The following is a 14,935-nucleotide window of genomic DNA, read 5'->3' as shown; positions in this document are numbered from 1 at the left end:
CTGAAACACAGGCTGAGGCAGGTGAAGTTGACCCTCCAGATCCCCAGGGGGCTTCACCGTCAGCCTTGGTGCTCCACAACAGGAAACTAAAGCAGCCCTGCTTTATCCTTCCTCTTTTTTCCTCCCTCGGTTGTAAACGTCTGCATCAGCCTCAGCGCCTCTCCGCTCCGCTCCAAGCCGGACCCATGGGTCTCCAATCTGCAGCTCGGCTCTGAGAGCTAATTCATCACCCCTCTATTCATATCAGCTAGCCTACTTTCCCCTTCACCTACACTCTTACTTACACTGCAGGGAGTACACACACACCCACCCCTACACACACACACACACACACACACACACACACACACACACACACAGGCAGGTGCAGAGCAAGCTGTACAGTACAGCTCTAAATAAGAAGCCTGCGGCGCTGCTGCAGCTACACGCTTCATCCTCCACACACACACACACACACACACACACACACACACACACACACACACACACACAGAAACACGTTTCTATATTGCATAACGTCAGAGTGAGAGGAACTACAGAATGAACTAAACTGTAGTGAAGGTGAACTGCAACATGGGGGGGTTCCCTCTACCAGAACCACTGGTCTAAAGTTAAAAATGGAGGTGAATATCTGGACGTTTTACGGTTTGTAAAGGTTTTCCAGAACCCTGAGGCAGAACCGGGTCACATAAACCTTTTGAAAGTGGATTTGACCATCTGACCAGCATCTCCAGGTGGGTTCGGTTCCCCAGAACCAAACCACCCGTTACCGCCAGGATGTTTCTGTCTGTGAAGCTAACAGGTAGCATTAGCTTATGTTATCGTGTAGTTTGATCACTTCAGTGCTGCAGATCCAAAAGTTTTTCTGACCTTCATAAGTTGTTGACAAGCATTGCCTTTTAGCATTAGCGCAACTAGCATGTAGGATCTTCAAGCATTTAGTTTTTTTTTATCCATCTGCCTCAGATGGAAAGTACCTCAGAATATCTCCTGTTAGCTTGGTTGGCTAAAGAGGCTCATGTGTTTTTCTGGATGTTCTCACCATGTTAGAGTTTAAAGTCAAATCAACTTTTGTTGCATATGAACTGTAAAACGGTCCTTTAGGGGCCAGCTTTATGTTTCTGTGCCATCTGATGAATCCATATTACATTATGTTAATAGTTTTTGCCATGTTGGATTACAGTAAACTGTCAATATAACATATAAATACATCTAACGAATGTCAAGCACAGATTGTATGACAACCATTTTCCTTGGTAAAGTTTTGTTTAAAAACAGAAAGTTATGGGTGACTAGCATCGCCATGCTAGTTGCTAGCCTATCCAATACCAACGCAAGTGAGTACAGACATGATGTAAAACTACCATTACAATATTTAACGAGTCATATTTTATTTAAATCCTTTTTAATTGAAGCTTTATTTAGTTTCTGGAGACCAGTTCCATTCCATAAAACCTGGAGCAACACGCCCACACAGCTCCAAGTTTTATCCTCCCCGCCTATCGAAGGAAAGTTTCATCACTCAGAGATAATGGCTCCATTTTCTTTGTGTTTTGCTCTGTACTGGCTGTGTGAGCGCTGGAGCTCTGCAGAAGGCCGTGTTTCATTGGGTTTAATGAGGAGACGGCTCCGGCTCGGCCCGGTCCAGAACTGAACATCTCTGCAGTGAAGAGGCAGAAAAACACCATCAGATGTTCAGTTATTGTAAAGTGAGAAATGCATGTGGGAAGATCCAGAAAAGGGAGCAGAATGTTCTGCAGCGATCGCTGGCACTTCGCACTCCCACATCACTCCTGCTCTGTCTGTCGCCCCGCACAACCACGGAGCAGAGAGCATTCTGGGAAGGCAGAAGGAAATGTCTCTGGATCACAATCTCAGTCATTTCTGCAGATTGTCTCTGAAACACGCTGCACGGGACTGCCGGCGGCTCCCTTCCCATCATGCACTGCCACCGTCCTCTGGGGTTATGCAGCAGATTTATTACCTCGGATGTCATCAGGCCGCGATGAGAAGCAGCAGACATTTTCCGATACAGAAGCTTTCTATGTTCTGGTCGGTTATCACAGTTACAGTAAACATCTGAACCGAACCTTCAGGTCATCGCAACCGCCTCTGGCCCTGGGACAGCGCCGACACAGACGCTGCAGAAACAACAAATCACCAACCAGACATAGACAGACAGTCAGGAGTTTAACAACACAACCTTTAACCTCAGAGCATCATGGTTTAGGTAGAGTTACCAAACCTCCTTTTTCCACTTACATGTCCACTTTTCACGTTCTGTCCAGAGCAACCAGAGAGCTATCTTAAAGAAAATATCAGTTTTTCCACAGGACCAATAAATGATTGAAACTGTTTGGTGCGGTGGATGGAAATATGGCAGCCTTTCTTACAGCGATATGCACTGATATGAAAATTTGGGCAGATACCACTAAACATTTAACATCGCTAAACAACGACGCGTCGCTAAACGACACGTCGCTAAACGACACGTCGCTAAACAACGACACGTCGCTAAACGACACGTTGCGAAACAACGACACGTCGCTAAACAACACGTCAGTAAACAACGACACGTTGCTATCCAGCGACACGTCGCTAAACAACAACACGTTGCTATCCAAAGACACGTCGCTAACCAACGACACGTCGCTATCCAACGGCACGTCGCTAACCAACGACACGTCGCTATCCAACGGCACGTCGCTAACCAACGGCACGTCGCTAACCAACGACACGTCGCTATCCAACGACACGTCGCTAACCTACGACACGTCGCTATCCAACGGCACGTCGCTAACCAACGGCACGTCGCTAACCAACGACACGTCGCTATCCAACGACACGTCGCTATCCAACGACACGTCGCTAACCTACGACACGTCGCTATCCAACGGCACGTCGCTAACCAACGGCACGTCGCTAAACAACAATACGTCGCTAACCAACGGCACGTCGCTAAGCAACGACACGTCGCTAACCAACGACACGTCGCTATCCAAAGACACGTCGCTAACCAACGACACGTCGCTATCCAACGGCACGTCGCTAACCAACGGCACGTCGCTAACCAACGGCGCGTCGCTAAACAACAACGCATCGCTAAACAACAACATGTCACTAAACAACGAAGCGTCGCTATCCAGCGACACGTCGCTAACCAGCAACACGTCGCTAACCAGCGACACGTTGCTAACCAATGTAGGGAAATACGATTCTATTTCTCTTCATGTTTGACACCCTGTAAAAACACCCAAACTCTGTTTCAGTTAAACTCCTGATAATCCTTCATCACCCTCACATGACCAAACAAATACCAACAAATGCCAACGACGTCCTGAACCAATATGGAAATAAACATCGATTGTTAATGCCAGCCCAGCTTTACTTAATACCGACATGTTAAAATATGATCAACATTGGCCGATATCGGTGTTGATACTGATATATCTTGCATCCCTGGTAATTATTTCTATTATTTATTTCCAGAGATTTTATTCATTTTTGTACCTGATTTGTAAAAGCCTGTGAAATTTATTTAATCATTCCAACCTGAGAATTAAAACTTTTATGTTGAAATCAAATGTCTGAAGTGTTTCAGGACTTTATTAAGTATCATTTCCACTCTATTCTGTGACGCTGCAGCTTCAGAAAATCGCTCAAATTTCTGTCGACTCACCAAACGAGAACATCTGCCGCGCTGCATCTGGATCTGCTGTTCTGTGGAAACTAAAAGAAAAGTCACATCTCAACATCAGCTGCTGCCAAACGCTGCTGCAGGCCATCTGGGTTCTGCTGCGGCGCTGCCAACAATCTGCCGCTACCGCCGGACTTCACTCGCTGATTAATCCCAATTCATGTTGCCAGAACATTTACAAAGGAACACACTTAAACATCTGACTACAGTGATGACAACCACTAACTAGAAATTCACACCAATCCACTCAGTTTTTATTAGAAAGGAATAATATTAGCTTTACATATAAAATATAAATAACTATGGAGTTTTTGTCTGATTTTATGTGGCGCCATTAGTAAAGTTAAAGTCAAATATGAACAGAAATAATTTGGTTTATTTAGTCGGTCTGAGAAAATAATTCAGGTTCATTTTTTAATCTTATTTTCTCCACACTATTCATTAATTTCAGTCAGATTGAATATTTCGTTAGCAAGCTAAATGTGATACACCATAAAGTGGGAGAATTTAATTATCACTTGGTGATAGTCCAGAAAATCTGTTTAAGAAAATATACGCCACCACACAGAAATTAATAGTATCGCAACTAATTACATATATGGGTTTTAAAAAAAAAAAAAAAAAAAAGGGGTAACGAAGGTTCGGGCAACGTCTCACCAGGAGACCGGAATTGAGGAGCCCCGCCCATTTAGCTTTTAACCAAATAACAGAGAAATGATGAATAATTATTGATTGATTAATGTGAAGCTTATATTACGATACCTTTTTGGTCCCATCGCTCTAAGTGTGGCAGAGATAAATTCTCGATCTTGTAGATAATTTGTGGGCAGATCTGAAAACGTTTGATCGAGGCGGCCTACAAACCCGACCCGGTTCCACCGGTTCTGTCAGGAGAAACGGACCAGAACAGACTTTAATAAACAGAATGGACATTTTTTTTTTTTTTTGAGAAGTTTGGTCTGATTTAATTCCAGACAGTGAGTTAAAAAGGCAGATGTGTCTCTTCACTCGGAGTATGTAAACTTCTGACCTTGCCCTTTGACCTAATCCATCTGGTCCTGTCCGGTCCCGGTGAGCTGGGCGGGTCTGGAGTTGACCCGGTCCGGATTCCAGCAGGAATCAGGAGACGGATTAAATCCCGAGTGACGTCAGCCGGGATTAGAGCCGAGCGCGCCCGCTGTCATCAAACCATGAAGCGCTTTCCTCTCCTCCTTAGGAGCTGTTGCCATGACGACACAGCTCCCCCCTTCAGCCCACCGGCAGCACATCTCGTTTCCATGTTGCCAAATATAACAGGCAGACGCGCTGACGTGTGTGTGTGAGTGTGTGTGTGTTAACAAGCAGGTCAAATGTGGAATGATCACACCATCGATCAACAGCAGAGATGGCGACTAACCCGGCCCTAATTGGACGGGCCGAGTACGGCGAGCCGGAGGGGACAAGTGTTGTCAGGAGGTAGAAACGATGCGTTTAAACTCAGCAGCAGGTGATTAAAGGAACAACGGAGAACAATTAGGATTCATTTCCAACCATAAAAAGCTCATTTAAAAAATCCAGAGCTAAAGGGAAGAGAGAACAAACCTTTAACTAGACCAACTCCATTTCTCTGGTCAACCCTTCTTCCCTTATTAGGGTGTTCACACCAGACCAGTGCAGTTCCCTTTAATCCAATTCCAGTTGGTTTTAATCCAACTCCAGTCCGTCTGCCTGGATAGTCCGGTTCGTTTAGGAAGATGTGACTCGAACCAAAAAAAAAAAAAAAACTCTGGTTGAAGTGAACTCGGGTTCGGTTTGAATGCATATGGGAAAGCCAAGCAGATTGCAACCCGCTCCAAAAGCAGGAAGTGGACTACAGAGCAGGGCATTCTGGGTAAATACAACCAAAACAAACGTGTTAGCCTAGCGCTAGCAGGAGAAATACTTTGTGGTCTTTATCAAAAAGACAAAAGAAAAATCCTCCTACTGATAAAATCTGTCGCCTCTCCATTTTGTTTCCAGGAAACTTCGTTCAGTGTCTTCTTCGCTGGTTTTCATCTTGTTTTCTTCTGGGGTTTTTGGTCCAACATCCGTACATCTTGCAACAGTTTCAACTTTCTGAACTGGATTTACTGAGATAGATCTGGAAAGTTAAGGAAGCCCAAACTGTGCAGCGTCAGCCAGGTCCGACTGTCTGCAGGGCCCTGGAGAGACGAGGTGAAACCACACACACACACACATCCCAACACCCACACACACACACACACACACTCACACACCTGGCCCGTGGAGCCGCTGACTGGGCTCGTTTTCTGTCCTGTTAGCATCATTAGCGCAGCGAGGACGAGGCGTCAGCGCCGTGGACACAGAGCGGGTCAACAGGACCAGAGGCTCAGGTTGGGTTGCCAACATGGAGCCCAGTTTGGGTTTCTGAGGTTTATGAAAAGTTTTTGTTGATTATTCAGAGATTTTAAAGGTTATTTTGAAGCTTTAATACACCAGCTTCATGACCCTAACCCTGATCTCTTCCCTTCATGGTTTATCTCACTCTTTATTGCAAAACAATAGTTTGACTGCTTCAGTCAAAGGTACAAATAATCAGCAAGCATTATTTCAAATGGTTCAGAAAGTTCAACTCGGAATTCATAATGTGAAATAAATAATAAAGCAAGACAAAGACAGACAGGCAAATTGTTTTCAATATCAGAACCGATACAGATATTAATATCGGATCGGTGGATCTCTACCCACTACTAGACAGAACCTGAAGGGTTTAAATACTGTATGAGGCATTGTAAATCTTTTTTAAGATTTCTGTTGTAACAGTTGCTTCAGCTTGTTGTTAAGTTGTCATGGATTTCTGAAACCCCAGCGCAGCTCTCAGCTGGAGGGGCGACAGGTAAAAGGTGTGTGAGAAGCTCTGACACATTCAGAAGCCGTTACATCATGAGTGAGGTTCAGGTCACTTTGTTTATCCCACATGATTCCAGCTGAACCTGAACACTCCCTGACTCAAACCTAAAAGGATCTGAGTCACAACCCGAGCAGCTCCGTGTTGGACCGGCTCTCAGCGGCGTTAAATCTGAGTCATCGCTGCGTTCGCTCGCTCGCTCGCCCTGCCGCTCCATCGGGAGCTTCGCTCTCTGCTCGTGTCTGCTGCCACGCTCCACCCGCCAGCCGGGGTTAAAACCATTTCAGCTGCCGGTGAGAGCGCCGTCCTCCAAACCGGCTTTCCACTGTCGCTTAGCAACAGAGGCTGCCGTGACCAGTGCTTCCCACAAGCAGCCAGTCGGTGTTACCAGTTAGCAGAAAAACATGGACTGGGTGAGGAAAAGCTCTCAGCGCAGAGAGGACACAGAGTCCTTTCAGCTCTCGCTCACATTACAGAAAACTTCCTGCTTCACCTCCTTCAGCATTAAAGATAATATTTCTGTATTTCTGAATAGTGTCGCTGATATGGATTTAAAGTTTTATCACAATATTTTGCGGTCCAGCTGTGATAACAATAAAAGTGGCAATAAGAACTATTACTCATTTTTTATTTGGCTGTATGAATGTGACTGTGTCACAGCAATTACAGCCCCACAAACACAAATTATCATTTTGAGAAACATTCCCATGTTTACTGTTCCGCTTTAGGAAACCAGTCACATAAAAAGTGTCATTTGAATCACTAAACTGCACACAGTATCTGTATTTCCAAATTTGTTGGTATTTATTGATGATTTAAAACAAACAGTGGAGGAAATAGTAAAACTAACAATCCTGACAATAAGGACGCTCTTGTTTTTCTTTAAACGTCCTTAATTGTAATTTATCGTGACAAAGCTAAAGGAAATTCTTTTTGTGATATAAAATTTATTATTGATGCTCCCATCAGGTTTTATGCTGCTGATTCCGATACCGATCATCCATGAGGCCGATTTCTGCCGATCGTCTGGAATGGCTGTTCATTGTTCGGTTTAGGTATAAATAATACGATGTTATCTGGCAAAATGGAAAAATTAACTGGCAATAAATTCACCTAATTTAGACATATTTTAATACATATATAAAATCTTTTTTTTTAAGTTACCTGCTGCAGCTTTAAGCAAATGTTTGGTGTGAGAGTTCGCCGGCGCTCCGTCTGTGAAATATCACCACCAGTAGCAGCGGTCCAACAGCGGGAGCAGAACCGACGTCTCACTCCGCAGCTCCAAGACTTGAATTATTGTTCGGGTTATTTGTTTAGCTTTCTGACCGTGATGCTAATCGTGTTAGCAGCTGTGCTGCTTTACCTGCTGTCCGGCCGCTCCGGACGTCCCTTTTTTCCCTGGTTGAGCCTCGATGAAGCCAAACTCCGTCAAGTTCTTGTGTTTTAAATACCATATTAGATTCGTTGTGTTGATGCATTTTGATGTGCTTCACCCCTGAGGTAATTTTCCGCCGCAACACGCAAACGTCCCCATTCACTCTCAGAGCGTTAAAGTTCCTCACGCCGGACTTGTTGCCACGCGCTGCGCAGTGTGAAGGAAAGAGCAGAGGAGCTGCACACGCAGGCTGAGAAGTGAGATAAATATGATCGCAACAAGAGACAGTGATCGGCGATCACCGATCATACACATTTTCACAGAAATGGGCCGATTATTATCAGTGGCCGAATGATACGATAAATGACAGAATATTGAAAGCGGATATGTCATAACAGATATTTACCAGTAAACATTTCCTTACCATTAAACACATAAAAAAACAAAACAAGCAGAACCACTGACATTTCTTCTCTTCTTCAGTTAAACATCTACAATCCTCTGCTGCATCACATGACCAAACAAATACCACCTGACCAGCGGTGGGCACTAAAACGTTCAGTACCCTCTGTGTTGCCAGATTGGGAGTTTCTTTTGAGCCTGATGTTAAAATATGAGCTGCTTTTCACAAATGTTGGCGGGATTTTACAAAGTGTTTAAATACTGTGTATAGAAACGCACAAAATAAAAAATTCTGGTTTTGAAGTCATCTTATTAGCTTTTATTTTGAAATGATCAATGATTAGTCTCTATGTAGTAACACTGTAAAACAGTAATTCCAGTGCAACATCAAGATTTAAAACACACGAGTCTCACTGTGTTCAGAGTCGATTCCTTTGCAGTCCCAGCGGATCTGGTTCTGCTCAGAATATCATAAAGGAAAACCAAAAACTTTGCTTGTTTGATGTGGCATATTGGCAACAAATCTGCAGTTAGCTGGCAAAAACCAGCCGCCTGAGATTTCCTTCCATCCAGATACAGACTACCAAAACTCAGAGATGCTCTCAAGTCAGTTTCTAAGTCCAAGTCTTCTCACATTTTCAAGGGGAAAGTCCAAGTCAAGTCTCAAGTCTTTGAGTCGTTTATTCCAGTGTTGATCTGGAGAAACATTCATGGTGTCAGTATTATGAAGCTAGCTAACATGAACAGGTTGTTATGAATCATTAACATCCCATAATAATCCACAGATGTCACTGCCTAATAGTCATGCTCAGTCTTTCACAGTAAAAAATACGATCACAACAAAGAAAAATGGCCATCGCACTACAGAAGCTAAAGACCGTTAGCTGACTGAAGACTGTTGGAGCAGATAGCCTAACTAATTGACCTGCTAATATCATGTTGTTATATTTCTGCTTCTCTAAAATAATAAAGTAAATAAAATGTAAAAAATAAGTACTCTGTGCTGTCAGTACTTTCTGATATTCTAGGTATTTAATGTACATTGTTCAGGTTATGTATCATGCAGGAGATCATGGAGGGACTGAAAAACAAAAGGAGAAAAAGCAGAGCTGACTGAATGAGACCAATGACAGAAACATATGGGCTGTGGTGGCATTAGCACTGATCAGCTATTGTGCCAATGGTGGAGCATTTTTTCTTTTAGCACTTTAGCATTCTGCTACCTTTGAAAATGTTAAGCACACTTAGCTTCTAAAGGTTTATTTACTTGGCTGTTTTTTAAAGTAAAAGGAAACAAAGTTGTGTCTTTGACATCTGGTGGGCATCAACAAGGTTGATATTAGCATGCTAGCATTAACTTCTGCTTTAGCGTTAGCAGAACTTGTGTTTATGATTAGTGCTAAAAGGTTAGCACAGCTAACTTTTTAGCTAGTGATGCTCCCCACAGCAAAACAGCCAAGTAAGTTAGTACTTTAGGGCTTATATGTAAAAATTAACTTTAGGGAAGCTAAATGTTTTCTAAGTTAGCCGTGTCCACCGCTGCATCTGGCCCGTCTTTCCTTTGTTACGTCGCATTTGGATCCCAGATGGAAACAGAAGGAACCGGTTCAGCATTAGAACCAGTCTGGCAGACTTTCACACATCATGATCTGCTGCAGTTTGTAAATTTCAACCTGTGCAGTGAATATTTCTCACTCATGCACACAACAGCCACACTGCGCTTCCCTAATTAGGATAGAAGCTCGTCTCCTGCAGCCATTTAAAAAGTTATGCAATCGTTTTCTTCAAACCAACCGACGCTGCCTGAGTGTTTCTGGCCAGCGGAGATCAAGCAAAAAAAAAAACAAAAGGAAGTTTAAAGCATCTCTACACACAGAACCTGTCAGGGAAGCTGCAGAGTTAGTAGCGATCAAAGATGAGCACGAGACCCAGAAAACCAGACGATTTCGGCCATTTAAAGAGGAAATATCGTTGAGTGATTAACTCAGAGCGGCTAACCGGGCCCGGGTCGGTACGTCTGGTTTTCCGGTTCCTCTCGCTCTCTCTGGTTCTGGAAACACTCACGGTTTCTGGTGGTGCAGGGTGTGGGCGTGGTGGTTGTTGGAGGCGTTGGCTCGGTGCAGGCGTTCCAGACGCTCCTTCTCCTTCTCCACGAAGTTGGTGTTGGTCCCGGTGCTGGTGGAGGGGACCCGGGTCAGCCGGCTGTGGGCCCGCGGCTGGTCCCTGGGCGGGATGGGAGGCGGCGGCGGTGGCGCCGGGCTGGTGGGCGAGGCCGGAGCCGGGATCTGGGTCGGTATAGAGATGGAGGTTGGGTTGGCAGAGGCCAGAGGCGAGACGGCGGCGGCGGTGCTGTTGTAGGCGTGGTGGTGGTGAGACTGGTGGGACTGGTGGCTGTGGTGGAGTGGGATGGAGGTGGGAGGTGGGGGCGGAGCCTGGCTGTTGTGGTGGTGATGGTTCTTGGTTGCCATGGCGAGGGCCGAAGGCGGCGGCGGGGGAGGAGGTGGGAGCGGAGGCTCAGGAGGAGGAGGAGCGGGCGGAGGCGGAGCGACGGGTTGCCGATCCAAACGCAGGTCTTTGTTCTCCTGGCTCAGACGGTCCAGTTGGACCTCCAGCTCCTCGATTCGGCGCCGCTGGGTTTCCAGAAGCTTCTGCTGGCTCTCGATGATGTTGTTGAGCTCCAGCAGGTACTCCACGGCCCGGTTGGGGCTTTCCGGACTCCCTGGACCCGGACCCTGACTGGCATCCATGACCTCAGATTACAGAGGCGGTTCTGGCTGGTCCGGTTTGGTCCAGGAATGAAAGCCTACTCTACAAGCTAAACTACACCCTGAGGCCCTGAGGCCTACACCTTCAGACAGGAAGTACTTCACCCTCCCCCCCACCTGAGGTGAGTGGGGGGGAGAGGACTTGTCCCTCTTTGAGTTCTGATGTAAAAATCAAGATGGATGCCCGCCCTGTGCGCTCCAGTCGGGGCGTTGTGTGGAGCGGTGGAGCATTCCCTGCCCAGCCGTCCCACCGGAGCAGATCTCACAGCTCGGTCCTCAGCGGTTCGGTTCTGTTCCTGTTGCTCAGTAAATCCGTATCCGCTCACTTATCTCCATCCAGAACTTCAGCTTCCAGCAGCCGGACTGGACGGGCCGGAAGATCAATACGCCCCGAGTCAGGGAACCCGATCACCTGCCGAAACAAAGTCCGCAGCTCCTCTTTCATCCTGCAGAGGGCGAACCGTTTGCAGCACCACCTAATCCCCGGCTTCCCTGTGGAGCCTCATGGTGGCTCGGGACCCGGAGCGCTGCTGTGACGGTCCAACGGTTCAGAGCGAAGTCAGATCAGGAAAAGCAGAACTCAGAACTCATCTCCAGAAGGAAGAGCCGGCCTGGTCCATCCTGCAGCCGGACCGGATCCCCGAGGCTCGCCGACCACCTCAGATCCCGCTTGTCTCCATGGATACCAGGACGCGTTCAGGGTCTTCCCTCCACATCCTTCCACCTGCAGTCACATGAAGGAAGAAGGAAGAAAAAGCAGATGAGAAGCAGAATCAGAGATCAGACCTGCAGAGAACAGCCGTTTCTTTCACTCCACCTCTTCTTTTCTCATCCCTCTGTTCCTTCCTCATAAAACCAGCATCTCCTCCTCCTACACTCCATCTCTCCATCACTATTCACCTCCACACGCCGCCCCGGCTCCACTTCAGCCTGCTTCATGTGCATCGTTACATCAGTGTCAAATATATTCATACTGCACCTTTAAAATCTGATGAAATTCATTTAAAAAAAGAAAAGGTGATGATGTCGGACGTCACAAATTTCAGTTTGTTCACTTTTAAGAGAAAAATGATCAAATCTGGGCTTCAACCTGAACAAAAGTCAGAAGACATCGTTTAAATCAGTGGCTTTATATCGTAAAATTAACTTTTACACATTTTGTCTCATAACAGCCACTAATTTCAGTGTATTTTATTTAACAGCCAAACACAAAGTGATGCATAAAAACTCAAAATGTCACATTAGTTTCCAAATACTTTACAAATGTTGTGCATTTGAATTCAGCTCTCTTTACTCCGAAACACCTAAATAAAACTAAAAAGTTGGAAAAGCAAAGCTCCGCCCCCAAATTTTGAAAAATTCCTAAAATGTGGGCGGAGTTAATAGACGTGGGGGCGTGGCCAATCCAAGGCCGATGGGTGGGGGTGTGGTCAGGGCGACAGAATTGTTGCCAACTTAGTGACTCTTTGCTACTTTTAGCAACTTTTCAGACCCGCTATCAATGTTTTTTCAATTATTACTGGAGACATTTGAAGTGGAAAGTATCGGACACACTGGAAGGTTTGGTTGGACTTTTTTTCCATGAATAAAGTAGTTTAACCAGGCAGAGCCAACGGCTGAATATATAGAAAGTAAGAAAGTAGATCTGCTAAAAAAAAACGGTGCATATTAATGTTTTGACATTTTAAATAAGAATGTGCCCATATTTGAGGGTAAAACCTGCAAAAATCACTGCTTTGATATTTAGGTAATCTGGTGTCCCAGCTGTACCTGAACGCAGCATAAGAATCCCTTCCAGCAGCAGGTTTGCAGTTTGAGCTGCTGGGATGAAATAGGATCTGGATTTTTATCTGCGCTGTTTTCATTCACTTTGCTGCTGTGTGAGTTATGTGACCTTATCTCTACTGAAACATGCAGACATAAAGTTCTGGTTCGGTCCAACACGTCTTCCTCCAATGTAGCCGTATGAGAATCCTTAATGTTTCTACATAACAGAGTTTATTGACAGCTGGGCGTCGTCTCTGCTGGGTTTTATTGTCACTTTTTAAGGAAAACTTAAACATCTTGACAGTTAAGGATTTTTTATCGCAGCACATGCCTGTATCAGAGTGGTCCAGTCAAAGTACAGACATAAGCTTGGAAGTTCATACAAGAACTGAAGAATTATTTTTATCTGCTAAAGATTTTATTTTCCTTCTTTATAAATCTGAACTCAATGTTTTGAGGTTTTTGACTAAAATGTGACAAAAACAGAAAGGTTTAAGGATTTGACTAGGCCCTGTGACCATGTCTTCACTGTATTGTTCCAGAACCCTTGAGTGGTTCCCGACCCATAGCTGGACTGTTTCTGGAATCCCGTCCAGAACCAGCTATGGTTTACCCCTGGACCGGTTCTGATGGGCCGGTTCTCCTCACACCGACCTGAACAAAACCATGGAAACCAAAGTCTGAGTCAATCACACACACACACACACACCCACCCACACCCACACACACACACACACACACACACACACACCCACACCCACACACGCACACACAGCTGGTCTCTGGTGCAAAGCAGCCAAATTGTTTTAAGCTTTTATATCTTTTCCCATTAAGCACAGTCAATTATTCATGACTCACTAACTGACCCCCCTCCCCACAGACTCCCCGTTCCCCCAGACTGACCCCACCTCCCCCAGACTGGAGGGGGCAGTCTAACTAGAAACAACCTGGCTCTGGTTGTTTCTAGTTAGCACTGGGACAAAGCAGAGGAGCTCAATTTTTCACAGATTATAACAAACATGGTAACAGTTTGAACAGATATCTAAAAAAATATTTTTTATAAAAGACTTTTTTATGCTGCAGTTTTAACACACTGATAACTCAGATGTGACTGAACTGAAATGACTCAAACTGAGTTAAACTGAACTAAAAACTGATTGGAAGAAGAAAACACATAATATCACCAGAGCAATTTTACAGCTAATCTGGTGCTAGCAAAGCTAATTTAGAGGTTTTGCTAGCTGTGAAAACATTTAGCACACTTACCTTCCCCTAACTTTCTAAAGCACTAATTTACTTGGCTGCGTTCTAAACTTGCAGTTGAATAAACTTCAACATTTGTCTTAGCCAAGTAGTTAGCTGTTTGTATTTAAGCTTTTATTTTGAAGTGAGTGAAGGCTGTTCCTCTCCTCTGACTCTCCCTTCTTTACTTTATTTCTAATGAGAAACAAACAGGAACAAAATAAAACATGGTTGGCAGAGATTTAGCAGGAATCAACACCTCTAAAAGTGAAAACATGTGAAAGTTTCTGGCTGAGTAATGATGAGGTTTTATGCTTTATACATGTTGTGTCATTGACACACTGCTGAATTTAGCGCATTAGCCTTTTAACATTAGCTTCAGCTAAATACCACACTGGCGTAGCACTTTAGCGTTAGCATAACTAATATATATGAATAGTGGAGCTAACTTTTTGGTCTGTAGTGCCCACCACTGCAAACCTTTCACAATAAGAGCTCCAAACATAAATCATAGTAAAACAACTGAAAACTTGTAAGTTTTCATTTCTGAATATGAAAACAATGGTGGATGTTTGATATAATCAAAGGGTCACCTGGCTGCCACTCGTGTGAAGTTCAGAGTTATGTAATATAATCATGTTTAATGATGAATCAGAAATATTCCCTATGATGAAAAGCGGGACGGCCTGTGAGTTTCTCCTGCAGAAGAATCGCGTTCTGCTGGTGTTGAGCTGAAATGAATCTGCATCCCACACAGCAGCAGCCAGAATTAGGCGTGTGGGCGTTTCATCAGCTGC

At 44.8% G+C, this 14,935-nt stretch overlaps 1 protein-coding gene across 2 annotated transcripts in view; it reads right to left on the bottom strand.

The window, feature by feature from the left end:
- LOC116722196 (IQ motif and SEC7 domain-containing protein 2-like) overlaps window positions 1-14,935 on the bottom strand; it is a 118,660-nt gene that overhangs the window by 100,963 nt on the left and 2,762 nt on the right. For both annotated transcript variants that reach the window (XM_032566395.1, XM_032566402.1), the window contains exon 2: window positions 10,429-11,853. In XM_032566395.1, coding sequence (XP_032422286.1) covers window positions 10,429-11,111 — 683 coding nt within the window. In that variant the 5' untranslated portion in view covers window positions 11,112-11,853. The remainder of the gene's footprint in view (window positions 1-10,428; window positions 11,854-14,935) is intronic.

The sequence above is a fragment of the Xiphophorus hellerii genome, chromosome 1 (assembly GCF_003331165.1).
Source record: "Xiphophorus hellerii strain 12219 chromosome 1, Xiphophorus_hellerii-4.1, whole genome shotgun sequence".
Taxonomy (NCBI): Eukaryota; Metazoa; Chordata; class Actinopteri; order Cyprinodontiformes; family Poeciliidae; genus Xiphophorus; species Xiphophorus hellerii.
The sequence above is the reverse complement of the archived record's forward strand: the minus strand, read 5'-3'. Positions and strand labels throughout refer to the sequence as shown.